Here is a 27,319-nt window from a genome sequence, read left to right on the forward strand (position 1 = left end):
TGCCTCTTGACCTCCACTCAAGCTTCAAAAAGTATTTCCACCTTTTTGAGACTCCACCTGGGAGTTCTTCTCCACCGACATTCTTTTTGATACGGCTACCCTAACAATTTAAGCTGAACCTGGGCAACTTTTTCAACAGCAACAAAAGAATAACAAAAACAAGGCTGAGAGGTGAGCTTGTCAAAACAAGGCAGAGGTGCAAAAAACTGGCTTTGAGACTTGTGTCTAACCTACCGAATATTGTACCAAGGATATCTGCCCAACCAGTTTTTCATACCTACTGTAGCATTGCAGAATAATTCTGGAATTAATTGCACTACTACCCTGAATCATTTGGAGGGAACTAAATCAAACATGAGAAAGTCAGAACTTACAGCCTTAATGTTCAGTCATTATTAAACCATCGATGGAGACCTTTGAAACCTTTACAGTGGAGCCATTCATTTTTTCCGTATAGATGTTTGCTCACAAGAACACCAAAGCTATTTTCAGAGTATCAAGATTTGCATTGCAATTTGTTGTATCGATGTACAAAGGAGAAACTCACTCCACGTAGCCACTAGGTGAGATGTCTTTGAACTTACCAATACTCAAGCTTTCAAAATTTGCAAAAAGTACAAATCAGTTGCCTACAGCCGAAGAGATTTCCCAGACCAAGCAGCCGTACCCGGTACATCTCAGTGCATTTCACAGCAGGCAATCACCTGAGTAGAGTCTACATGAGATAAAATGTAAGAATACAGGGTCCCGCTCCATTCTTGAACACTTTAACCACATTCAAACCAAACCAGGAGTTGTCCCGGGTTGCCAAAATTCAAATAACGATAAGGACTTCCCAGGAAACTGTACACAAGTGGATTAACAGCACCCTTTGGAATGCAATGTACAATTTGTGGGAATATACTATGCAGACTTAAACCTTCCATTGAGTAAGGTTCTTTCAGCACCCTCGCATAAAGACCTCTGTGCCGATGCCATCATCCAGCCAAGCTCTTTGTTATGGACTGCAACTACCTGGTGCAGCATCCGCAAGCCCAGCTTTGAAACACCTAGCCTGATCTTCACATCAGTGCTGTCAGTGCTGATGTCCTGCTTGCTCTGTGGTTTGAGAAGGTTTGGGGACTCGTACAGATTGGAGACCATTCCCCATCCACAGACTTCAATTTTAGGAGCACAATGAAACAAGCAAAATCTTCTCTGAGATGCCAAGTGGCAACATTCACAGAAAGTATGTAAGCGAATGGAATAGTTAACCCGACCGCCAATCAGCATCTGAAAACTGCCCCTCAGTTGACCAGACTTCTTCCATTGATAGAATTTTTATTTGCCAAAAAATGATCCATTCAGTAAGCCTCTGGCAATGGATCTCTGATGGGCAGATCTCATCTTCTCCATTTACTCCAATTTAAGAAGGTGCTATGCAAGCTGAGATGACACTGGAGAGCTTATTGTAATCAAAAAGGAATGCTATCGATGTCTCTCCCCCTCATTTGGAAACATATGGGCACTTACTGTATTCATTGGGAAAAATCCGATAGGTAATCCAGGCCTAGGTGCCCCAAAATCTGCTTGTCCATGAAAGGGGTAACCAAAATGTGGCAGCACCCTTCTATTCCATTCACCACCTCGCCTATCATACCCGTCTACGAAATTCGGACCCCAATTACCAGCTCCGGGCAAGACTTCCCTGAAATCCTGACCTCGAATACCATTTGCCTGCATATAACCACCTTGACCCCTACCTCCACCTGCTAATCTATCCCGTCCTTCAGAGGCTCCAGCCTGACCATCCCTTCTCCTGCTGTACACATTGCCCTGACTTACAACCTCTTCAGAAGCTGCATTATTACTTCTCAGCCCACGCTTCCATGCTTCTGCATCCCACCGACCCTTCTCAGAATCCCAAGTGGAAGCTTCCCCATCAGGAGGTTTTTGAGATCTCCTGCCATTGGGCCCATCATCCTGGTAAAAAATCCCCCCACTGGAGTCTACATCCCTTACACTATGTCCTGCCGCTCCATTACAATTCAAATCTGCAGACGCCACTCTCCGACCCTGTAGGTCTTCTTCCTTTAGTTTTTTATATATACCTGTCAAACGCTCCCCGGACAGGTTTGAAAATTTTGCTACGTAGTTCCAAAGTCTTGTTTCAATCCCTGCAATAAAAGAGGGAGTTTCAGAAGTTCTAAATAAATCACAATTTTTATATCCTCACATGCAGTCTCCACACAACGTTGAGAAGACTTTCAAAAAAGCATCTTGATAATACTTACTGGATATGTTTTTGGCACCCTCGTGGTCTTGTAAGATGAGTTCTATCTTCCTGCCAAGAAGCTTTAAATACTTCTTCACACGTTTGAGCACCTGCTCCAGAATAGAAAATCACATCACGAGTATCAAAATAAAAAAACGAGTTGGGCATGCCTCTTGGCTCCAAGGACTAACTAGACGTCTTTTGATAAAATTGCTTAGTTGAAAGACTGCACATGCTGAATTTCAAGCACACAAGTTGGAAGTTTTCATCAAGCCTCAAGCCAGCTTATTGATCCTATCCCTGAAAACTCACATCTACTGAGAATTGAGAACAGCTGCTATGAATTTTTAGAGGGAAATATTATGGACTTTATATACGTGTTTTCAATGCACACATGAAATTTGTGCTATTAAGCCAAAACTTGGAACCAAAAGTGGGTACCAGATTCAAATGTAACGATTGAAGGGGAGATCTAACCTCATCTTTGGGCAGATCTGAACTAGTCCACTGAAGCTTTTCTAGACGTTTAAGTGTCTGCAGATGATCCTGCATATTAGTCTCACACCATTCTCTCCATCGTTCCTCTCTTGCCTCTTGGTCCAGCTTTTCCTTGTACCGCGGCTCTTCAGTGTCTGAAATTTCACCCTCTTCCTTTGCAGAGGCCTCAACTTTTTGCCGCTTGATTGATTGATCCCTGTTGGAAGGCTGACCAGGCATACTTTTCTTGATTCTCTGATTGCCTGGCCTACCATTTTTCTCCAACAAGTCGACATGTGAAGTCTTTGCATCTTCATCACGCTCCCGTTTTAGTGCAACCTTTTCTTTGACTGGCCTTGCTACAACCACTGACCTGTTGGGTACACTTTCAGATTCTGCTTCCTGCATTATTCAAAGTTTGTTACATGTTGCTCATATCCATAGAGGCAGACACCAAGTAATGTGCTTTAAAATGGTTGTTGAAGCGTGAAGCATAGAAAGTGAAACACAAAACCTGCTCGCATGCACTAAAATATACCTTGCGTAGAAGTGCATTGACTCGAGCATCCAAGTTTGGAGCTCGTGGTAGGTAAGTTTCACCAGCAGGAACACCAGCTGGAGCAATTTTGTGCAAAAGCCCAAGCCTAGGATCATTCCTGATTTTCTCCCAGTTTCCGTATCCATGGTAATGCACCCCCAGCAAGATTCTTGCATCATCAACTGTAAGTAGCCCAATAAATCTTACAGAAAGTGAGTATCCAGATGAAAGACCTACCGAAGACCCCACAAAAGCTGGTGAATAGGTGAAGGTACCTTGATTCCAGCCACATAATTTTGACCATGAGGGGTTTTTGGGATGGGTTTTCAATCTAAAGTGAGCAACAGCATCTGTGTGTCTGTTTACACGCTTTGCCAGAAATGTAAGCTCTTTGATCCTTTCAAGTGTCTCTTGTGCCTTCACAGCTACACCGAAGAAATCTAGAATAGCCCCCTGTTCAGTCAAACAAGAATTCTGATCAGCACCAGACCACTGCCAGAGTCATGAAAAAGTTTACACAAATTCAATTAAAAAACATTCTTTTGCAAGAACTTACAACCTTTCCATCATAACTTGAATTCTGGATAGCTTCTTCACACCCTCTTACAAGGTCCTCCAACAGTTGCACCTGTGCACGAGGATGAGAACCTTCAAAAAGTCCTCCTATCTCTGCAGCAATGACGTCCATTTTACTTTTGTCACCAAATTTTTTAACCTGCACATTCCATACCTCATTTGTTATAATATATAAATCTATATTTATGTCAAGTACCTCTACTATATTATACATAAGCATTTATGTATATTGCATAATCTTCTTTGCGTAATAGATAATAAGAACTTCATGCATTGAATAATCCAACAATTTTAAATAAGTCATGCAATGATATAGGGCATCCTCGTTTGTAAAACCAGATGTGGTCCCCACGCAACCAACATACAAAGCCATGATTGAAATCAAGCAAAAAAAAAAAAGAAAGCAATATCATATTGACAGATGTTGGAAGAAACAATTTTGAATAGCAAAAATGGTTGCCTTTCCCCTTTAAATGTTGCAATTATTTTTCCAGAAAAGATAAAAGTCCTTTTAGTAATCCGAAACAGTTACAAGTTGATCAGTATCTTAACATATGGCAATCTGCATACGTAGTCTCAGTACTTAACACATGGCAATGCTCATCCCTGTCATGTGCCAAGGGAATCATAAGCCAATGTCCTTTAAACTCCACGACCCCATGCGCATGCACAAAAGAACACTTAATAGGGGAGACAAAATGGAGTATGAGATAAAAAATTTATATGAAAAAAGATATCTACTATGAGGAATGCATGATGCATTTCCAAGCATATCAAAATGAAATTGAGGAATAACATGCCATGTTCTACCGTAGAAAACCAGGTCTGTTTTACTTCGGGCATGTTACTACATGTCACACCTGAATCCATTGACCTGGGTAGCATGGTTACAAGAAGAATATCATCCTTCACCAACCTTGTGGGTAAAAACCAGCCATGTTGCAGGTGATTTGCGTGACTGACATGTTAATTGTCAGTGGCATGCAAATTTTCAGTTTCAGGCACGATACATGTCCCTTTGTGTTGGCAATGGGTAAGCTGAGAGCAGAAAAAAGTAAACCACCTGGAAAGGCTGGAGTGTCAGTAGCATGCAAATTTCCAGTTTCAGTGACAATACACTTCCCTTGTGTTGGCATTGGGTATGAAAAGGTGGCAACGGAAGAAAAAAAGTAAACCACCTGGGAAGGCTGGAGTGAGTCTGGTTAAAATTATAAGAGAATATCATCCACCAGACTTGTATGTGATCCCAAGCCATGTGATTTGCCCCATTGTGACTGACAGGTTAACCATCTCTTACCTGTATGTTGTTTCACATGCACAGATGTGGACATGTTTAACCCTCTATTTTGGCTATGATTAGGAGCCTTTTTAGGCATTGACCAATTCTTCTTATGGGATTTTAGGCAATTTGCTATCCAAGGACCTGGCCGGCAGCAGGCAGCAGGCAGCAGTCGGATACAGGTAGGGGCACTTCCATGAGCCTACAAATAGACTAGAGCAGTTCATTGTGTAGTCATCTGATCCCTCATAGGTGGGACAGGTCATAGGCATAGATTTTACCTTTTGGAGGCCATGATTGGCTAGGATCTATGTACATCTTGTTACATATATCCAGAAAACACTGTTTCAGCAACATCTCTCTCTCTTCTCTCTACTCATCTTTGTGTTTTTGCATAGTTCTTAAGACAGGCAGTTTACATGTTGCTAGCCTCTCTGTAGTCACAATACATGGGCCATGCGTTTGCAATGAGTATGACAGGAAAGGGGTCTCCAAAAAGATCAAAGAGGAAAACTAAGATGAAATAGACTGAGCAATGCTACATAATGCTACTCAAGTCTTCAAGTTTTTGGTCCATGGCTTTATAGGCAAGTTGGAAGTAGTTTGCCTCTTGAACAGGAGGTCTCAAGTTCAATTCCTGCTAGCCTCAGCTGAGGGACACCTGTTCCTAAACTAGTGAATAATGGCGCCTCTGTTGCGGGTTGTGCGAGAGAGGTGCAACATCATCAACTATAGCAGGATCTCTACCCCAGGTTAAAAAAAAGGTCTTAAGTTTTTGAGTCTACAGACTGTCCTTCAGCTATTCTGCCATTAAAAGTGCTTCAAGTGCTCTCCATTTTTGTTTGAACCACACTGCTATAGTAGTATCCCTTTCGTATTTTTTAAAAAAAATCCATGCAACTTATATTGCATTGAACACCTTGCATGCAGATAAGAAACTATAGGGGCTCAGAATATCCAAGCATCCACAACGTTAAAACTTGGCATCCCCACACAACTCTATCCTTGAAGATTGGCCATCTAGAGCAATGCTTCATCTGACCAATCCTCAACCCTTCTCAAGATCCACCAAAGAAAGCATTTAAGTCCTTGTGGGTGTGATCAAGCATACAATATCCTAATAGAACATGTAATAAGAGCCACTGGCAACAAGCATTTAAAAAAAACACCAAGAAAACCTTTTATCATCGCAGCTGTAGTATGTCATCAAACTTCATAATCTCACATACAATGGTAAGAATCCATTCTTGAGAGACAAAGACAAGCTTAGGGCAGTACACAAGGCCAGAAAGCTAATTTGACATGATACAAAGAATTGCATCCACGAGCATATAATTTGAGAGGCGTTGACCACAATACCAGAACTTATACTCTTTCAATGCTGTTAAATCCTTAGATAGAAATTTAATAATGCCAATGGAAAGTCCAGGAAATGGCATGTGCAAAAAGAGAGAACAAAAAATCGTAGTATTCTAAGTATGGAGTGGCTGAATAAGCAACTGCAACAGGTCTTTTTTACTTGAATGCATGTTTCGAAGCCGTACATGAAGCAATGCAGTCTTACCGCGCGAATAAATGCATTGGCATCCTTCTTTGAAAGGCTCCCACCGTGCCAATCTGATACACGAGCAGCTGCCCCTTCAACTTTTGGAGCAGGTGCAGGTGCAAGCTCTGCCCCTTTAGCATACCGCTTTGCTGGGCGTTCTTTTGTATCCCCAGTAGTACGCCTCCTCTTGGAAGGCTTTTCTGACTGGTGGTCCTCTGCATAACTTTTAAGATTCCTTGCTGCCCGTGGAGCAAGTGCCTCCTGCTAACAGTAGGATATTAGCCAAGTAAGATTATGCAACTGTCTAAATATATAAGAACACACACCATCAATAGCTAGCTAGTTAGTATGTATAAGAAAGGATTGCAACAGTAAAATCAATCATGCAGAAGTTCAGGACAGCTGAATCATTTTGTGCTTTTGGAAGCACAAAATCAAAGCAATGAAGTTCCCGCTTTTTCAAGGAAAAAAAACTGTGGAAACCAATAGGAATTGGACAATTAGCGTACTTCTGCTTGTGAAATTGCCTCAGGTTGGATCAAACGGCTCCAGAATGTTGCATCATCTTCAGTATTGCTGAAATTGGCAACCTGCAACAAGTATTATACATACACATCACTATGTAACACCCGCAGAAGTCTTGATGACATTATGGCAAAGAAGGAAAGCTATGGAAAAAAAGGTTTGCATGATTGGCTCTTAAAGAGTGAAGTCGCACATCTAGGGGTTTGAAGAAAAAAAGCACATACACACACACAAGGATGGATAGATACACATACAGTAATCATCCAATACTAATAAATATATATACTGTGGCCTACAAATACACAGAGTTACCACTTAACCTAAACCCCAAAAGAGCTATAAAGAGTATTTATGACATTTCCCTTAACTTTGGAGCCAAAAGTTGCTTCCAGACAATATAAAAAAGAGGGAAACGTACCTTGAAAGCATTTAGTAACTCGTTTCCTTCTTCACCTTCATCGGCAGTCTTGGTTTCCACTTTTTCAGCTCTAGCCAGGATTTCATCGATATCCATATTCTCTAGAGTACTCTTTGCCTCCTCCTCATTCTTCTCATCTTTGAAAAGCTCTTCAGCACCAAACCTCAAAATTGCAGCAAGCTCATTCTGCACAAACACAAAAAAAAAAGAACATGAACACCCTCATAGGCCTCCTCTCTCCCGGCACCAAAGCGCTCCAAGCTCCACCAAAACTTTCTAGTGAAAAGAACTTCACCTAAAGGTTCTAGTGAACATGACTCCTTTGAAAAGCATGCACGATCAGAGTTATGAGGATGTTAGTTACTATCATTTGAGGACCTACTCATGAGGGTCATGGGTGGATGGGGAAACAACTGTGTCCACAACTACTGTAGAAGGGCAACCCCTACCAAGCAGAAAAGGGAAAATGTATTCACCTCATTCAACCAATCCTGCCTGCTAACTAGTTATGACAAGAAGGATTCAAATATTAAAGCACTCACTAGTCCATGACAAACTATGGGTAATAAAGGCAAAAACTTTCAAATGCAGCTACTATGGGTGGAATGGGGAAACAACTGTGTCCACGACTATTGTCAGCCCCTACCAAGCAGAAGAGGGAACATTTATTCACCTCATTCAACCAATCCTGCCTGCTGACTAGTCATGACAAGAAGGATTCAAATATTAAAGCACTCACTAGTCCATGACAAACTATTAAAGCACTCACTAGTCCGTGACAGACTATCGGTAATAATGACATAAAAACTTTCAAATGCACTACTGGAGGTCTCTATGACACACCCCAACTTGTAATGCATGTTATGTTTACACTAACACTATTGATATCTTTAAGAACTACAAAGCTATCACTTCACAACAACTCAAGCACCTCAAAGAAATGATAAGAGTTTGTGGCTTGGACTTTGCCTGTTTGAACTGCATTTTCCAAAAGCAAGCACTATGCAGAATTGGTGTACTGTTACAACACATTAATAGCGAACACCTTTTCACAAAAGCTACAAGGTTTGGCTTGGATTGGAGATTCAAACCAATGGAGAAACTTGGTTACTTTAGCATAGATAACTCTTCACAATGGTACAGATCCAGCAATCGATACCTTATCAAACATGGATGTCCCTTTCTTAGTCTCCTTTTTCTCTAATCTGCCTTGCGCATTTAGCTTCTGGATCACCAAATGATCAAGAACCTGTAAACATGATAACCATTAAAACTCATGAGATGCCATCGCCAAATGATCAAGAGCCTGTAAACATGATAACCATTAAAACTCATGAGATGCCATTATGCACTTGATCTTCAAGCAAAGGTTTCCAATCAAGCTTTTGCAAGTAAACCTTTCAGGGTACAGAATCTGCTAAATGAGCCTGCAACTTTAGTATTTCCTACAGGTAAGCCTCAGCCCTTTTTTACACCCTCAGGTTCATTAGAATAGTTACGTATGTTAAGTTACCATCTTCTTCTTCGCACGCTCAAGTATGTCTTCCTCCACACTCTTGCTCATCACAAATCTGTAAATGTTTACAACTTCTTGCTGCCCGATACGATGAGCTCGACTCATTGCCTGCAAACCACACCATCATATATCACATTCCTCTGTTTGTTCCTGTAATTTTTGACAGATCTAACTACCTAAATGAGATAACCATTAGCTTCACCCTTAAAGATTGAAGACAATACAACCGCACAAAAACAATTCAGAAACAAGAGATACACACAATTACATGTTTGGGTGACAAGAGAAAAAAGGGAATGAGCCTTATTACTGCTATGGCCAGTAATCACTAAAAGATTCTTACCTGCAGGTCGTTCTGAGGGTTCCAATCAGAATCAAAAATGATAACAGTATCAGCAGTGGCTAGGTTGATGCCCAACCCACCAGCACGAGTAGATAAAAGAAAGCAAAAATCATCACTTCCTGGTGCATTGAAATGCTCCATAGCTTGGTGCCGTAAATCAGCGCGTGTACTGCCATCCAGTCGTTGAAATTGAAACCCTCTTAAGCTCAGATAGTCGGCTAGAATGTCCAGCATTTTAACCATCTGAACTACAAAGGTGTCTCATAAGATACCCAAGAATGCAATATAATATTGCCTGAAAATTTTGGCATTTCTGTGAAAAGAAAGAAAACTGTGTACCTGTGAAAAGATAAGCACTCGATGCCCAGTCTCCCGAAGCCTTGACAGTAACTTGTCAAGAATCACTAGCTTTCCACTACTCAGCACCAAACGCTGTACTTTGCTATTGTCATTCATCGTTGCATCGCCTCCATAGCCATGGTCAGCACTTTCAAAAAGGAAAGGGTGATTGCAGCATTTCTTCAGCTCGACGACAATATTTAAAAGAGAGACCTGCAACAAGAAAGAAAATACTCAGTATCTGAGAAAGGTACACAAGCAACCTGGCTGCAAGGAAGGAAAAAGTTGGATTGGAGATGAAACATGACGTTGCCAATAGATGAATGATAAAGAAACAGCAAAGTACATGGCATTACCTTGAAGACAAAGAGCAGCTGATGTTACATAACAGATCTCACACTTTCAAGAAATGTGAAATACCAACCCAAATGTTCACGATATTACCCGAACTTAACAAAAACCAAAGTGCAATCTTAACTCTACTCACAAAGCCTCAAACCATCAAATAGCATAGACTACATCCTACAACATCCCTGCATACGTCATAAGCACCCAAGAGTGGATGCAAGTGCATGAAATGTGATGTCCAGACTGATGAGAACATGAACTACTATAATGCATAACCACACAAATCCACCTCTTTTTTTTTTTGGGGAGAGAGAGAGAGAGAGAGAGAGAGAGAGAGAGAGAGAGAGAGCTCTACTAAAAATGCACAACCCCAAAAATGCCACTCAGCCAGGGCTATTCCCAGAAGAAACCATTTTCAAAGAAACAACATATGGAAGAGAAATTTTTGGGCATGCAAACCATCTAAATTGATGTGCAAGTCTTCTCCAAAACTACATTTGGCTGGTGTTGTCCAACTGCACAGCCAATGGTGGCAAAATACTTTTAATAAAGTGTATATGACCCAAAATTGCGCCAAAAGTGTGGGCTGACAAGAAGTTGACAAATGAAACTGGTTGGAAGAAATTTCTTGTAGATGCTTATAGTCACGATTATCAATTTTTCAAATAAGCAGTTCCAATTCTAGATACATTTGTCATGATAGGGCTACAAGTTATGTTCAGGGTTGTTGGGTATTCGAAGCTTCGTGTGTGAACCAGTCCTTGTATGTGTCCATGTGTGTGTGACCCCACTCTTATGAGTGAATAAAATAAGTGTGCTATGTGGAACTTGCTTATTAGTGTATGTGATTTGTATGGGTTAAAAGATAAGGCTGCAAGCCTACAAAAAGCATTGTACTTGGTGAACTTCCATCAATCATATCAATCGTAATCATTGAGTCGTGCATTCTCTGGATGCCCCAGACCCCATGGCCTCGCCCACGGCCACGCCACCACAGGAGGATCCGGGCCATCATCTCCCATCAACGCAGGACCTTCTCGCACCAGCTCAGTTTTACCACCTTGAGCACCATGTCACAACGGCCCATAAGGGATGTATTAGGGTGATATGAGAGCTCTCTGCTCATGTACCTAGATCAGATTTTATAGTTCTAGATTTTTGTTATCTTTCTTTATTACTATTTTGTACCCAGGATGATGTGATATGATGTAACCTTTTGGTCTCATAGGTCATTTTGGCTTTTTGAAGACATTAATACAACTCTCTCTCTCTCTCTCTCTCTCTCTCTCTCTCTCAAACGGCAGTACTACATGGATACTTTCATGAGGCTTACAGAGGACGGTTTTATACTGAAGGTCAAATATCTTGACATATACATGTCACATGCCATGCGCATTGCAATGGGCCAGTTGCGGGTGTCATCGCACCGTCTGAGGATAAAGACAGGGAGCCATGCAGATACCTCCTGAGGAGAGGATATGCACTATGTGCCAACAGGAGGTCAAGTCAGAGGAGCACTTCATTTGCAGATGCACTGTATATTATGAGATTCGAGGGAGGTTCCACTGTCTCTTCAGAGAAGGGTTTGGACCCTTATCTAGGATCATGGATTATCCAAATCAGCAATGTCTGGGCCTCTTCCTACTAGAGCTTCATCGCCACAGAGACTCATTGCTTGTGGAGTTGAGACCCCATGGGAGACATCAACCTCGGCCCTAGGCAATTCTTCCAACCACGAGAGGACGCCCCAGCAGCCATGGATGACATACTCACAGCCTCATCGAGCCACACATTCTTGAGTGCCTAACCCCCCACCAGACCCCAATCTCACCTGACTCTAGACCAGGCCACGGCACTACAGCGAGCCTGGCGCCCCAAACTCCTTGGACCTCGCCAGCAACACTGACATCAGCCCCAGCTTGAGGAGATCTTGGGGAGGCACAGAACCACCATCCCGTGCCTAGCGGATCTGTAGAGCCTTGTTCAGGCTAACCCCATGCTCAATATCCATGACGGCCCCCTCCCCCTACCAGGGGGTTAGCTCCATAGGTTGTATGATGATGATGTTCCCACTTTGTATCATATGGCTCGGATTTGACATTCCACACTTATAGCTCTAGTCTTTGTTTTCTTTTGTACCATGATGAGATTACATGGACACTATTGTATCACTTTTGGTCTCATAGACCCATTGGATCTTTTGAAGGCGTTTAATATCTCTCTCTCTCTCTCTCTCTCTCTCTCTCTCTCTCTCTCTCTCTCTCTCTCCCACACACATGCACACTATGGAGCGATTTCATCCGCCTTAACTCCAACCTATGAGACATTGTCAAAACTGTAACACTTGAGCTACCTCTATCTACGCGCCTAATCTCGCATTCGCCAGCCCTGCCTTTGCCCTCCGCCTCGCACTGGCCTCATCATCGCCAACCTTCACATGTTCCCTCTGGCCGTCGCCCTGCTCCCCCGTTCCGCCTGGTATCGCACCAGCTCCCACTTTCGTCTCTTAAGGCCCCCTTAGTGCAGCCCACATTGTCTTCGGCCGCTTCCCCTGGCATGCTGAGCTGCTGCCCCACCTCCTATTTTGGCCCCCTTTCTGCCAACCCTTCTTCCTCGCCTTTGCCCCTTTCAACAACACCCTCCCCCCGCGCGGCGTCACCCTAGCTCTTTTCCAAGGTGTTTGCACTTTCAGATTGTTCTTTCTCTTTGGTAAGTGTCGGAATCTTCTCGTCTTCACACCTCCGGGAGGACTCCATGGCAGTCGCTCCGTCATCCCTAAGCGAGGCCACCGCCCCTTGCCTTGCCTTTCCTTCTCAGAAGCAGGCCTCTAGCTCCTCACTTCGACAATCGCATCCATGGAGGCGTCCACCTTGGTCTGAAGATTGTGGGTAGCCGCCCATCACGTGGATAGCTTATGGACCTTTTGTAGGCAAGCCGTATTGGCGAGCATATTGATATTCATCCTTTAGGTCGTGGATACTACTAGGTTGAGTTTGATTCGCCTGTAGTATCAGACAATCATGCACCAAATCCCCGTCCCACTACGTACGGTCCACGCCTTCTTTCTGAGGTGGCAGCAATGCTTCGACCCAACGTCCAACCCTTTGCCCGGCGTCTCAAGCTTTCTCGTGATAGTTTGCTTTCCTAGACTCAAGAAGGAATACCTTCCACTCTTCTAAGTGATAGGTGGTGTTATCCAGTGATGGAATCTCCCCCCCCCCCCAACTGCCGCTTCCGTTCTAGCTCAGACAGCCTAGATTCCATCTCTTCATGTCTGGATAGCCTCTCCGGAGTCGGTTCCTCATGTCATATCGCTTCCTTGCCTCCAGGGAGCTCCTATACTGCAGAGAGTTGAGTAACTCTGGCCTCCCAGGCCCATGCCGGCAGATGGGACACCTTGTTATAACTTGTCCTCCCCCCTTCAAGTCCACAAGGACACCTCCAGTGGCCCCCCCCGCACGCCGCCCCCTCTCCCCCCCCCGTCACCATTTGGCCACCCAATTGGTCCACCCGTGCTTTCTTATCGTGTATGTACATTGGACTGGTGTCCATGGCAGTTGTTTATGCCGGGGATTGATGCCACTCATGTGATACTGTAGACTTGGCTTTCCGTTGGGACTTGTGCCTCCGTGTACATGCCCAGAAATGCTTGGTGGATTGGTGTTCCATTGGGTCTGGTACCTCGTGTACTTGCCTGGAGCACGTCTATTTTGGTATAGTCTCATGAACGGGGATTGTCCATACCAATGCTGCATTGCATAGCATCTTTTTGTGCTTGCTTGCAATTGAAATTGCATGCTGTTTTCATGCCCGCATGACCTATGTGTAGTTCCGGGCTAGGGGACGCCCGCCCGTGAACCGTGCGTGTGAAATTGTCTACTGACATGGTTGTGTGGCATGTGAACAGGTGGTAAGTATTACCCAATCTAGGCTCAAATAGCCCTCAGGACTTGGCCAATATTTATAAGTGAGTGCCTTCCTACTTCATTAAAGTTTGGGCGCCCAAAAGTCACTTATAAATTATGACCGCTTCCAAGTTCACACTCACTGAAGTCCCGAGGCGGACAAGACTCAATGTCCAGGACCTGATCCTCCCCTTTTACTCATAAATGGACATCTCCCCATGTCCCTTCACCTGATTGGACCCCAATTCACTTACTTATTAGAAGAAAATTCGTGTTTTCTCTTCATGAAGATTTTTGGAGGCTGAAAACTCTGTTTTTCCACCATTTCTCTCCATTTCCAAGCTCTCCATAGCCATATCCAACTTGCTAGGGTGTTTTCCAAGCTTCCAAGAGTGTTTCCAAGTACTAATCACTCTCCTACTCACTCCCAATGACTGAAATTCAGTAAAACAGCTCTCATTTTTGCTGTAATTTCTGGTCTTTTTGCTGAAAACCCTAATTTCAGCTCTCCTTTCTCAAGTTGAACCATAGGGGAAGCTTTCCCAAGGTTCCCTTTATCCTCTTGAAGACTTTTGTCACGAAGAAAGGCGACAAATCAAAGATCTCAACACTCCAAGGACTTCCATCGCGAAGACTTCTGCTGTCGTCGACTCTACTTGCTATTGGTAAGCTTTTATGCTTAAATATGGGAGCAAGTAGCAGGAGGGAGGAACTGGATTGCAAGATCACATACCCTGTGTAGTGTTCTCTTGTCCTACGTGCTCTCTTGCAGATTGTTGCTACCATGTGTTGGTGGAACAATAGAGAGCAGATCGTAGGGAACATGGGCACTTGAGAGGGTAGTGTGGGTTGCAAGTCTACATCGACAACCACTTGTTTGCAATACTGTTTTCATATGCATTGGTATGGAAATGTGGTCAGAAATGCCCATGACACGATGTACTTGATTCTCCCAAGATCAATATACTTTATTTGAGGGAGGGTCGGCCGTTCCGGCTCATTGTGTGTCTCTTGTCAATTCAGCAATTTACTTCTTGTATTTTGAGCAAGTGTCCATCAAATCTTAGTGTATTTAAGTGTATTGATTAGCATTGTGTTCAACCAAGTTACACCGCCCCTTCCAGTTTAGATCCTTACCCGCGGGGAGAGGGGCACACCCAACGTCAAAGCACCAAGGCCTAGCCTCGCAGGATCCTAGTGTATGAGAGTGGCAGACCCCTAGTCCGGGGCGAAACCATTATCGGACTTCCATAGCAGAGCGGCACCGCTAGGTGCATACGGCTTTGTCACGGAACTATTACGAGCACTCATCTCAGCAGTAGCACACCCCCCCCCCCAAAACCAAAAAAAAAAAGGAAAAAAAAAACAAAAAAGTACCTTCTAGGAACCCGCGCTGAACCCTCCTTTCTAGGAGGGCTAGTTGACTACAACTTCTTCCGATGCCTCCTCGTCGAGGGAGCCGGTGTTTTCGAGGAGACGATTGCCCCCATTTGTATTTGTGTGGTTTTGGATCACTCCAAACCTTCCACGCCAAAGAGCAACGCGATGATCTTCTCCTTCCCCCTGAATGCAGCACTAGGGACGGATTGGAGCACAAAGTCGTCTACCGCTATCTACCGGGGCAAGCCATAGAGAGCTCACATCGTTTGCATGATCTGCGTCACTGGGAACATTCAGGGTTTGAGAGGACTGTAGTGCTTTTGAAGGCGCGGGGTCCTTAGAGAGGAGTTTCACAGAGCTATAGTTGGTCGGCCCATAGACATTCTCCTCCTCCAAGAACATCATCTTTCCGAGGGGGGCGTTACCCGCCACCCTCCGGGAAGATCCTTCAAGGCAAGAGTCTCACCTTTTGGTCCCATGCTTTTGACCCCTTCAAGACTGAGGATGGTGTATGCATTCCCGTCAGCGAGCAGCTATTACCTACAGAGGGTTGACTATGGCACCATTGTCACTCGGAGAGCTCAATGGGTGACCTTCAAGATTGGAGAGGACAGAGTGGGCTTTTTGAACATATATGCGCCGAATACCGCAACAGGCAGAGCCACTTTCTGGAGTTCAGTTCATCAGTCCCGACTCCCTCCCACAGGTTAAGAGTCGGGAGAGGACAGACTCGTAGGGGGCATGGCTATAGTTTCAAGCACAAAGTACTCCGCCTCGGAGGAGTTGGTTCTGGCTTTGAGGGGACAGGACCCTTAGCATTTACCGGAGTTTAGACGCAAACCTGAGAGTCTATGCTTCTCGAGATCCGACAAGAGGAGTACAGGCCCTAACTTGTCCAAATTAGACAGGTTTTATGTAGATGAGTGGGCTTGTGGACGTAGTGGCATGATTAGCATTTTGGCAAGCACTACTTTCTATGATCATGCACCCGTCATAGGACCCTCAAGGCAAGACAGACGTTTGAGCACCTGGAGCCCAGCCATCCTCATTCACGACTTCGAGATATGCAACAGGATAGAGCAACATACCTTTCCGGAGATGAGGGGAACCTCCAAAGATTTGTTGAGGCAATAGAGATCTTATGCCATGCATTTGAAGTGCAGATCAACTAGCACAAGTCATGTGGATTCTAGATTGGCTCATCACGCGCCCCGACTTGGAGTCGGGTTGAGGCTTTTCAGTGGATCCCAAGTGGCACTCCAGTTTGTTATCTTGGATGCCAGGTGGGGATCGATATCTCCCCAGAGCAACAGCTATCCCCTCTTCTTCTGAGCATTCAAAAAAAGCTATTATATTGGAATTTGGAGTTCAGCCAAGCTTTCCTTAGCTGGCCAGATCGTGGTGGCGAACCAAGTTCTTCTTGCCACCATGTGGTACATCACATCCTGTTGGGCCTTCTCTCGGGCTTGCATTGGTCAAGATCAATGATTGATCTACAACTTTCTTTGGGCTAGCAAAGACGGAAGGCGTGCCCGAGCCAAGGTGGCCTAGACAGTGATCATTCAACCGCCACAATCGCGAAGGGGGGGGGGGGGGGGGCGGATGTGGAGAGCATCATCTGCCCCTCTAATCAGAGCCGCACCCTTCTCGGCAAGTTGATAGTTCGTGGCCTTCTTCCAGGCGGCGAGCCCTAGAAGGACTTCCTCCTGGCTAGAATTTCCACCCGCATCCCAGTTTTGGGAGGCCCTTGGCCCCAAAGTACGAGATGGATCTTCACAGATATGCGGGCTCGTGGCTTTAGCCTTGCATTTGAAGACAGATTTGCAGCCAGCCTCTTGCGTACTTAGGATCATCTCACGCCGACCCTTCAACAGTCCGCTCCAGTTGCATCCGAAAAGCGTCTCTGACATCCTTTGATCTGAAACCCCCTGGTCCGTTTGCCTAATGGTCACATGCTGGGGTCGCCCGCACGTATCCTGGGGAGCTTTGAGTATGGGTCCTCAGTCACTTGAAGATTGGCTTAGTTTCAAGCAGCTGCCCTCAGAGGCCCAAGAAAGGAGCCTCACTCAAATACGGGGTAGGGACAGACTTAGCCTCGACATTGACTTTTTCATCCTTGCAAGTGGCTGGCCCCGATCCTGGACACAACCCCCCTCCCTCCCCCCCCCCCTTTGCAGTGGTTGGGAGTGTTCATCAATCACGACATACTTTAGGCCGTCCATGAAGCTAATGAGAGCTCCGCCTTACTCACCTTCTCTATCGGACCTCATGGCAAACTTCACAAACCATAGTTTGCAACGTTACACTCACTTGCCGGGGACAGTTGGTGGCGTAGGCCTAGGCATTGTTGACGGTGGGGTTAGTGAGGTGGTCAGACAGCAATGGAACTTGCACACAGCATCTGAGACGTAAAGGCGATGGAAGGTGGGTGACAACAGCTTGACGTGCAGATGCACAAGTCAACGCAGGTTGGCTGGCTTTGATACCATTTTTAGGTACTATGTTTATGCAGCCCCTGGAAAGATATCCTTCTATTAGTTACCAAGCAAAACAACCATGATGTCTAAGTACAAACTCAGCTCCACTTATGGAAGCGAGAGTCCAGAAACATAAAAAAAGGGGAGGATGCTCTTCTCCTTTGGCTGGCCGCTTTAGGAGGAGAAGGCTATCTCATACAACAGGGGGAGGGGAAAACAACCACATAGGTGGTCTATAGTGCCACATCACCACTGTCATTGAGAAAGGGACTCTGATGCCAAATCCTCAGGAAGGCCTCGCGGCACTTCTGTATGTGGTCAGAGTATGAATGATATCAATCCACATGCTTTGGATGGACTTCGCTGGCTGGGTGAGGGTGCCCTCCATCACAATGGCCTGGCTGCATCGGGCTCTCCAGATGTGCCACACAACAATACTGCTGCAAATCTCCCATCTTTGGCTAGAACCTGGAGTCCAATGACCAGTGGACGGAGTTGGGACAGCACTGCAAAAATACGAAGGTGAGAGACCTGAAGGGCAAGTCTCCCACCCACCTCCTTATATGCCATGATGGTATCAGCCTCAGTGGCCCAAGCAACTGTGCCCCACGTAACTGTGCGGAAGGGGGCTGGTCCATAGTGAAAATGAGGAGAATTCATTGCCAAACTTGTTGAGCCTTCAGGTGATCCCAAAGACGATGACACTTGGACTCTTGGGGATGGCTACACATCGAATGTAGTGCTGGCCTACTTCCTATGGCTAGCCAAGTGCCAACCGCTCGGTTCCAATGTGCCAGCTGTCCCAGAACCTCTTCCAAAAATCTGAGAGAAAGTGAGGAGGGAGGCCGGGAGGCTGCCACAATGTTCTGCTGTTGCTAGAGTGCCCTCAATCCATGGCATCTGAATCTTGCGGCTGAGCTGTGCGGTGTAGGCAAAGAAGTAGTACCGGGAGTCTCCTCACCATCATCTCGATCTTGCCATGTCCACTCCCCGGGTCCTAGTGGAGTTGCGTGAGAGGCCGATCCTCCCAAATCCACTAACGCTAGAATCTCTCCCTTGCCACCTTGGCTGGTGGAGCGTCTATGTGCCACTCATGCACATGGAAACCAATCACCCTCACGCTCTGCAAGGTGCATCCATTGAAGTCCTCCATAGTGGGCTCTACTCTTTGTGTAGGACTGGCTGCTCGCACATCTTTTGGCGCACCCATCTCCAAGCCTGGGGTGGACGAATTGGCGCCTTGCCGGCTGTTCCTCTCCAGATCTCCCCACGCGCAGCCTCTTCCATGATGCAGCCACCAATGTTCCTCTTTCACTGCCGCACTGACTCGGCTTTCAGTGCCACATGAGCAAAAATTGAGACTTTTCCAAAATCAGGTGATGGAAGCTTCTACAACCTCTACAATTTGGGGCCTTTCTGCAAATCAGCTCTCTCCACCACATTGAAGCCTCTGTAACACTCAAAATTTGGAGGTTTTTCAAAAATTGAACAATTTGCATAAAATTAAGGCTTTAGCAATATCAAAAATTTGGGGCTTTTTTTATTTGACCCCTCCTCCATCGAATTGAAGAATGGAGTCATGGCAACGCCTCTGTAAAAAGTCTGAATCAACATTCCATCTGCATGCAGGTAGATAAAAGTCTCCAAAAATACTTAATTTTCGTGTTTTTATTTGTAAGAGTCGAGGGTTCTCTGCCCATGATGTCCCCCCAAAGGTAAGTTAAATATTCTCGTGTGTTTCTCCGTGAGAGTTTTTATATTTGTAAAAAGGGCCTTGATCATATTACATAAGGTTCCTTTCCAATGACAATCCCTGTTAGGAGCTAGGGGGCTGACAAAGAGTTGGCCTTGCTACTTCAGTCTCTTGCTGATTGGAGGATTAACATGGCATGAGAGGTGCACATGGCTAGATCGCTCCCTTGCAACATGTGATGGAGTTAGAAGGTAGCTACGTCCTTTGCATGTTGGGTTTCAACACCTTCGATTTGAAGGGGGGAACAGGTCACAGTATCACCTACCAAAAAATCTCGCGGGTAAATACAACTAACGCAAATTGATACAACTTGACCAACCACTTTTAAGGTTTGTAAACAGAGAAAGCTCCCCTCTCTCAAAATAACGTCTTCCCTCTTCTCTACACAACTTCTACAGATCAAGGAAAAAAAAAAGGAACAGGTGTTCTTTTATAAGAACCAGCCCAAAAAAAACATCTCAGAAGCAGCCCAAACAGCAAAAATCACAAGATCAATCCAAGGCTTTCTTTTTTTCCTGGAAATTATTTTTGGGTTCGTCAACCCTGGGTATTTCAACCCTTATTTATGCACACTTATGAGTGGGTCCTCTGCCCACTCCCTTACAATGTCGTTCCCGGCCGTAGGTGGCATGATTTGAACCCGCTTGAGACTTCAAAGCTCTAACCACTACAATCCAAGGCTGTCTACTACAGCGGACTCCAAAAAGTGGGAAGAATTATTCCTTGCTCTTTTCACAGCCCCAGATCTCTGACAGCACAAAAACTTGGCATAAGGCTCATTAGTTTAGGTTGAGATCATCTCTTCCCCTATCATCACCCTTTCTCTCTTCTTTATCTCTATGTATTCTCATTTTTATGCTTTAAACAACTGAGAACCTTTAGGCCTTGCTTTATAACAATTTCGACCATATTACAATCAATGTTGCTAAGAAGGTTTTTTATTCAAATCTTACTTGCACACTTTTACAAGTAGCTTACCTTTGAGGTAAGTTTGATAGCACATGCCTTGTACAAGAAATAATACTACTACTGCTACCACCATCACCACCACCACTACCAGTACTACGAAGAATCACAACTAACTCCTAGCCTTGAGAGGAAAACTTTCCATACCTGATTGCCACGGACCCCCTTGTTAAGGTCCTGAAAATTTCTTTCTAAAATCCACTTATAATACCTTCATAAACAACAACGATTTTCAATTTAGACTTCAACGAAAGACTACGAAACCTGAAGCACATCTTTTCAGTACCAACAGAACAGATGGAAGATAGATGGAGGATAAAACAAGATGGACAGCTACAATGGAAACGGACTTTCATTCGCACATAATAATTCAATGAGCTTAACTGTTTTTGGAGTGGGGACATTTCGACTCGTAAAATACGTTCTATCTTTGGGGGCAAGGATTTTTCTACATCCTTAATGACCCTTCGCAGAAGATGGGGGCGGAGCTCCTTGTGCAAGTCTGCAAGCTGCAAAATCACAGAGGCATGCACGTGCTCAGCAGGAAGCACCTAAGCATCAAGTATACTCCTCCCTATAAAGTACTCAAAAATGGGTCAAAAGTAAACCTCCACTTCATTGAAAGAATTCAAATTCTTGTATCTTTCCACAAATTCTTCCTTGCTCCTAAACTTCTCACCATCAAGAAAATGCAAGAGAGCCCTAAAGAAACAAGAAATCAAAGTCAGCTGACTGAGCAGCCATGTTGATAGCCAGAACCTTCAGCTGCTAAAAGTACAAGAAGAAGTCTGACCAGAGTTCTTCAACACTATTCTGTAAAGGTGTTCCAGTGATAAGAAGTTTGTTCTTTGTACTAAACTCCTGCAAAAATAGCCCACCATTTGAATGAGTGAAACTTATAGCGGATACCATGAAGGTGTTGCATCCAAAAAGCAGACCATTTCTAATAGATACCATTTGAGCAGCATTTGCACTTACAGAAAGCGTTGTGTACAAAGATGCTTCACTGTTTTTTAGTCGATGTGCCTCATCAACCATCAAATAGATCCACTTTATCTTTGATAGAACTGTTTTATCCTTCAACACGACCTCATATGTAGTCAATAATGTGTTGAATTTGATCGGACGACCAGTTTTTTTGTTTGTGTAGAACTCATAATTCTGGCATACCTGCTCCACCACAGAAAATGCATAGAAGACATTAGAGAGGAGACCCCAGGACATGTCACAAATCAAGACAGTCTTTAAAACTGTATAGACATAATAAAGACAAATAGAGTGCACTGTTTGACCCTGTTCTCATGCTATCACAGAAGCCTTATCAAGCAGAAATGCCATCAGCACATATCCTTTTAACAAATGAACATAAACAGTGATCGTGCTGCCCTCTCAAAATGAAGACAGAATTGCAAGCAACTTCTACAAAAGGCAATACTCTTTTTAAAGAAATGCAGTGAAGTTATCTACTAAAAGGTTGAAACAACAAACAGAGAAGATTCATACATGATTCACTTTACCAATAAAACTACCTCACTTATGTACCTCACGACTCGCACGGTTACCAACATACACCACTACATTCATGTCTGGAAGCCACTTTCGAAACTCTTTTGCCCAATTTGTGATGGTAGAAAGAGGAACAACCACAAGAAAAGGACCAGGTATTTGTTGTGCATTCTGGAAAGCACCAGAATTAAAATTAGATCCTTGCAATTTTGCACCTTGAACAATAGCTGCCAATGCCATAATAAGAATGATAAAAAAAAAAACGATCAAACGTGACCAAAATTCTGGCACTAGCACAGAGCCTTATCATAGCATTGCATGCAAACGTTCACTAAAGCCATGTTCCTTGATTCTAGCATGATTGGTTCAGAATGACCATTCAAACTGTCCTAATCATCATAAGCTAGTAGCAATGATTTGTTCTGATTTTGTGTTCCTTAATCTGACAGAAATAGTTCATTCTTGAAGAAACCAAAAAACAGCAGTTTTATTATAAACTATGATCTACCTGCAAAAATCCAACCATAGAAACAGACTGGACAGTCTTTCCAAGGCCCATTTCATCAGCAAGGATAACATTGGTGTCATTTTTCCAACTGGTAGAAGAGACATACAGAATACATTAAGACACTGTTGTTTTGAAAATAGGGAAGACTGATTTGAAAATTTAGTCCCTGCAAACTGTAGACCTGTTCATCAAGAAATTCAATCCCTCGAGTTGATAATCGCGTAGCTTGCCACCTTTCAACCACTCAGGCTGATCTTCAAACTTCCTCAGCGTGGCTGCAATCCAAATCCCAAGCTCAGAACATAACTGACAGACCAGACTGTTAAAATGATTTTTTCATAATTCAAAACAGAGCAGACCACCTTTGCCTTTCTTTCTTTGAGATTCAACCAGCTTTCCTTGAACAGTAACTGCAGCTTCCCGTGTCTGTACAAACACAACACACAATATACTCATGATTTTCTCAAGACCTCATTAACAGAAAATATTTCTGCTTTGACAAGAGAACATACTTAGTAGTACAAAATACCTTATATTCATCTATTGCAACTTGAGCAAAAGAAATATCAACATCTTTTTCCCTGTGATAAAACGATGAAACTTTGTAAGTATAGACAACCATACAGATTTTCCAAACTCAAAAGAACTTAACTTCATGAGAAAAGCTTTACTAAAAAAACTCCATCAAGCATCACATGCTATGACAACAGATAGTAACTACAAATATAGATCATATAAGACCAGATGGCAAAAATGTGTACAGCTTTTTTATTTTATTTTTTTAAAGCACAAAAAAAAGAGTGGGCTGCTGTCCCAAGATAGGTACTGATGATAAAACGCTGAAGTGATGTACTGTGTAGCAGAGAGTGGGCTGCTGTCCCAAAGTGTGGCCTGATATAAAACGCTGATGTACTGACTGTAGCAGAGAGTGGGCTGCTGTCCCAAGGTGTGGCCTGATGTAAAACGCTGATGTGCTGACCTGAAGAGCCGATGATGATAAAGCAGATGATGTGCAGTCCCCGGCAGCAGCAACAGCAGTAGAAGTGGTACCAAATAAGTCTATGAAGTGGTACACTCTGATGAATGATGAGGCTAACCTATATATACTGTGTGGGAGTGCTGGTCGGCCAGCCTAAAGGCTGCCGCCCAGCAGCAAAGACCAAAAAAACCCAAATAAAACCAAAAAGCCCAGAAAAATCCCCTTTTTAGGGCTGGGAAAAATGCTGTTTTCACACAGTGCATCCATGCCATCCAGTTCTACAATGTCATACAAATGATATGACATGATACACCTATCAAAGATGCCCATTTCTGTCACCACCTTGGTAAGAATTCAGCTATAGATCAGCTATGAGATACTAGGATTGATTAGGAGCTCGCAAATACTAATAGCCCTAAAAAGCAGGCTTGAATTGGAAACTGGCCAAGGGAGCACACTAGAATCTCAGTGTGGGGTCTTGACCTAGTCTAGCTTATGAGGTAGTTCTGAGGTTTCTGAACATGTCAGAGGCCTTACTCATGGAATCGGGGGTGTTGTGTAATCATTGTCACCCCCACGCATTTAGATACTCCCCCCGAACCCCTTTTGCTTTAGTAGTGAGGTGTTGACAGCCCCTTCCTATGTCTTCCAAATTGACATCGTCTCCTGCTGAACATTGATGATAGCTAGACAACATGTATTAACCATGTTTCGCATGAAGCCTTCAACATCAGGCGTGACAGTCAGCTAACTTCTACCACTGCATAAGACAACCAAGATAAGTTCCCCCCCTGATTGCACAGTCTACAAAATCAGAGAAGAATGACTGGAACCCAAAGATAAAATGTCATCCCCAAAGGTTGCTGGCTGATTGAGATGAAAACAAAAGGACTACTGGTTTCTATCTGCACATCCATCCTTTAAAATCAAATACTATGTCCAATAATGCTTCCCAAATAAACAGAGGATTCATGGCAGAGCAAAGCTCAATTCAGCCTGGTACTAGGCTCATCTTTCATTTTTAAGGCAAGGAAGAGAAAAGAATCCACAGGAAAAATAACCGCTGTTATACTTCATGAAAACTCTCAATCATAAACATAGGTATGCAGCCCAATCAACCCTAATTTCTTCTTGATTGCTTCAATTGCTCAAATCCCCAAATCGAGACTTCACAGGAGTTTATTGAATATTCTCTATTTACATCCCATCCATGACCTACACCAGCACAATTACCTTATCACCTTTTGGCATTTCCAACTAAGGACATTTGCCCGTCTTCAGAATTCTGAAGAATCGTGTATCTTCAAAAAAAAATCATCTTTAGTAAACTCTACCCTTCTTTGATGTGTGTACAAAAAATCTTGCTCTCTTTTGAGCCTTCTGTCTGAATATCTCCAGCCAGCTTAGCCATTATACATAATAGATGGACTAAAGCCTGTATATGAGGGCTTTGCACTATTATAGGTAAACTCTATTATTTGCATTTACCCCTCCCAATTGGTTTGCCTTGTTAACATATGCACAAAACATATGCTCAATGACCAAATTGATCCTCTTTATCTCACCATCATAGTCACAAGAAACATTCCAAGGTTTTGAAGGTTTTTATTCAAAAGGTTCTGTCCCTCACTTAAAAAAAACGCAGGTTTCAAAATTGCGCGCGCGCGCACACACACACACACATATTTCAGAAACCACTAGAATATGGTGTCATCTCACACATTTTAGGTATTCTCATTTTGTTGCGGGCGAGGCATTGTAGAATTTGGGATTCTAATTATGTGATTAAGGACATGAAGAAGAGACGGAATTGGGATTAGAAACAAAAAGAGATGGAGAAGAAGGGGGAGGAGGAGAAGACTAAGACTAAGAAAAAAGGGGAAAAGGAGAGGAAGTGGCAGGAGAGAGGGAAGAAGGAGAAGAAGAGGGGAAGGAAGGAGAAGGAATGAGGAGGAGAGGGGCCATGGGCACTCAAGTTGCTACTACATAAGGATCTACTCAAAGGGGGGGGGGGGGGGGTGATGATCAGGGGGGAAAATTTTGAAACGCAATTGGCCAAGAGGTTTTGAGTTTTTTAAGAAACGTTTCGCTTCAAAACGTTTCAAAGGTTTCCAGACGACAAAACGCGTTTTTTGTAACCATGCTCACCATCCATATGTGAACTTTCAGCTATGCTCATATACAACCTCACATTTAACCCTTAAAAGATGGCCCTTCAAAAGTGATTTTCAAATTTACTATCCTAATCACTAGTAATACCAATGTGTCGTCAATAATCACTAGTAATGCTCTCCACGAAAAATCTAGCAAACTCAAGAGTCTACATCCTTCTTGGTTGGAAAGAAAACCCACACATAGTCATGTCCTCTCTAAATCTTAGATAGTCATGTAATAAAATCCATTAGACTAGACTAAATTAAATTATAACAAACCACCTTCTTTCAGACGTTCTGCTTTCATCACTAAACAATTCAGGCACTTTTAACAACATAGTCTTGGATGAGTTTATATATACTTGAACAAAACATCCTCTCTCCAAAAGTATGTAGGTCTTCTATGTTCTCACATGGTGTCTAGCACTAGGACTACCATAACATTCATAAAGAATTTTGGCGCCTAGGATGCATACTCTACCTTTATAGGGCACATAACCATCCTCTACCTTATAATTTCTTCACTTGAGACCTTTAGCTAACCTTGATAAATCCTCGTGAAAATCTTCTTCATTTGCATCTTGCAATGCAACTACATTAAGACTGGCATTCATCCTCGATGCTTCACTTACAAGACGCTCATCATGATTACTTTCCAAACCTCACATCGACACTTTATGGACTCTAGGAAGACATTCTTAAAGTGAGTAAAACAACACGTTACATTCAACGAAGAAGTCGGCTACCACATTACACTTCCTTTTCCGCGATAACTCAATTTAAATTAGACTCTTGCAAAATCTCAGCCCAACAAGCCTTACTACCATGAAAATCTAGAAAGTACGAAGATTGTTTATACCCTTTAGCTTCCACCTCAATAGAGTATCCCACACCTTATCACTACTCTTTACCAAAGACACCACATGCTTGTGAGCATTTAGTGTTTCTAGCAGCTTAACCTTCTTTACCAAATTTGTAAATATATCCATTCTCCTTTCGCTTTTCAAGTGAAAGAGTTTTTGAAGAAATTAGCTCAAAATAATTATTTGTACATCTATTGGGGACGGGGAGGGGGGGAGGGGGAGGGGGAGGGGATAGCCTGCAAAGTAAAGGGTTGCAAAAACTAACTTAAAATAATCACACATATAAGGATAAAGAGGCTCATATCATTTTCCTAGTCATATTACCGAAAAGCTTCCAAACCATATAGCTCAAGTTAAACAATCCAATGTATATTACACGTGTATTCACAGGAATATAACAGCTTAGTTGTCATTTACAAAATGCAGATTGCAGTTTTTTAAAAACGCCTACAAAAGATTACCATGTTGATTCTGAATACGAAAGACCCTTCCACTTCACAAGGTATTCTTGAAACTCCTCCCCCATGTCATTATGTGAGGTTCTGTCAGCAAACACCCTTTCTACCTAAAAAAGACCAGCATAGACTATTAACCTCCCAAAGACACAAATTTCCATATTTTCAGTTACCATAAAGTGGTTAATTTCTGGTCCATGAAGCACCCAATCATG

At 43.5% G+C, this 27,319-nt stretch overlaps 1 protein-coding gene across 1 annotated transcript in view; it reads right to left on the bottom strand.

Annotated features, from left to right (window-relative positions):
- Positions 1-485: 485 nt before the first annotated feature.
- LOC147625846 (protein CHROMATIN REMODELING 5-like) overlaps positions 486-27,319 on the bottom strand; it is a 67,023-nt gene continuing 40,189 nt past the window's right edge. Inside the window, exons 8-31 of the mRNA XM_086817424.1 lie at positions 27,111-27,214; positions 23,184-23,235; positions 23,017-23,080; positions 22,836-22,929; positions 22,655-22,742; positions 22,183-22,317; positions 21,619-21,810; positions 21,434-21,501; positions 21,249-21,342; positions 21,025-21,149; positions 20,788-20,851; positions 9,812-10,024; positions 9,473-9,715; positions 9,127-9,237; positions 8,773-8,862; positions 7,614-7,799; positions 7,180-7,260; positions 6,689-6,931; positions 3,829-3,984; positions 3,545-3,722; positions 3,270-3,451; positions 2,732-3,133; positions 2,274-2,364; positions 486-2,156 (exon numbers count right to left, since the gene is read on the bottom strand). Coding sequence (XP_086673550.1) covers positions 1,468-2,156; positions 2,274-2,364; positions 2,732-3,133; positions 3,270-3,451; positions 3,545-3,722; positions 3,829-3,984; positions 6,689-6,931; positions 7,180-7,260; positions 7,614-7,799; positions 8,773-8,862; positions 9,127-9,237; positions 9,473-9,715; positions 9,812-10,024; positions 20,788-20,851; positions 21,025-21,149; positions 21,249-21,342; positions 21,434-21,501; positions 21,619-21,810; positions 22,183-22,317; positions 22,655-22,742; positions 22,836-22,929; positions 23,017-23,080; positions 23,184-23,235; positions 27,111-27,214 — 3,945 coding nt within the window. The 3' untranslated portion in view covers positions 486-1,467. The remainder of the gene's footprint in view (positions 2,157-2,273; positions 2,365-2,731; positions 3,134-3,269; positions 3,452-3,544; positions 3,723-3,828; positions 3,985-6,688; positions 6,932-7,179; positions 7,261-7,613; positions 7,800-8,772; positions 8,863-9,126; positions 9,238-9,472; positions 9,716-9,811; positions 10,025-20,787; positions 20,852-21,024; positions 21,150-21,248; positions 21,343-21,433; positions 21,502-21,618; positions 21,811-22,182; positions 22,318-22,654; positions 22,743-22,835; positions 22,930-23,016; positions 23,081-23,183; positions 23,236-27,110; positions 27,215-27,319) is intronic.

Source organism: Cibotium barometz, chromosome 23 (genome assembly GCF_041138505.1).
Source record: "Cibotium barometz isolate CiBa-2024 chromosome 23, ASM4113850v1, whole genome shotgun sequence".
Classification (NCBI taxonomy): domain Eukaryota; kingdom Viridiplantae; phylum Streptophyta; class Polypodiopsida; order Cyatheales; family Cibotiaceae; genus Cibotium; species Cibotium barometz.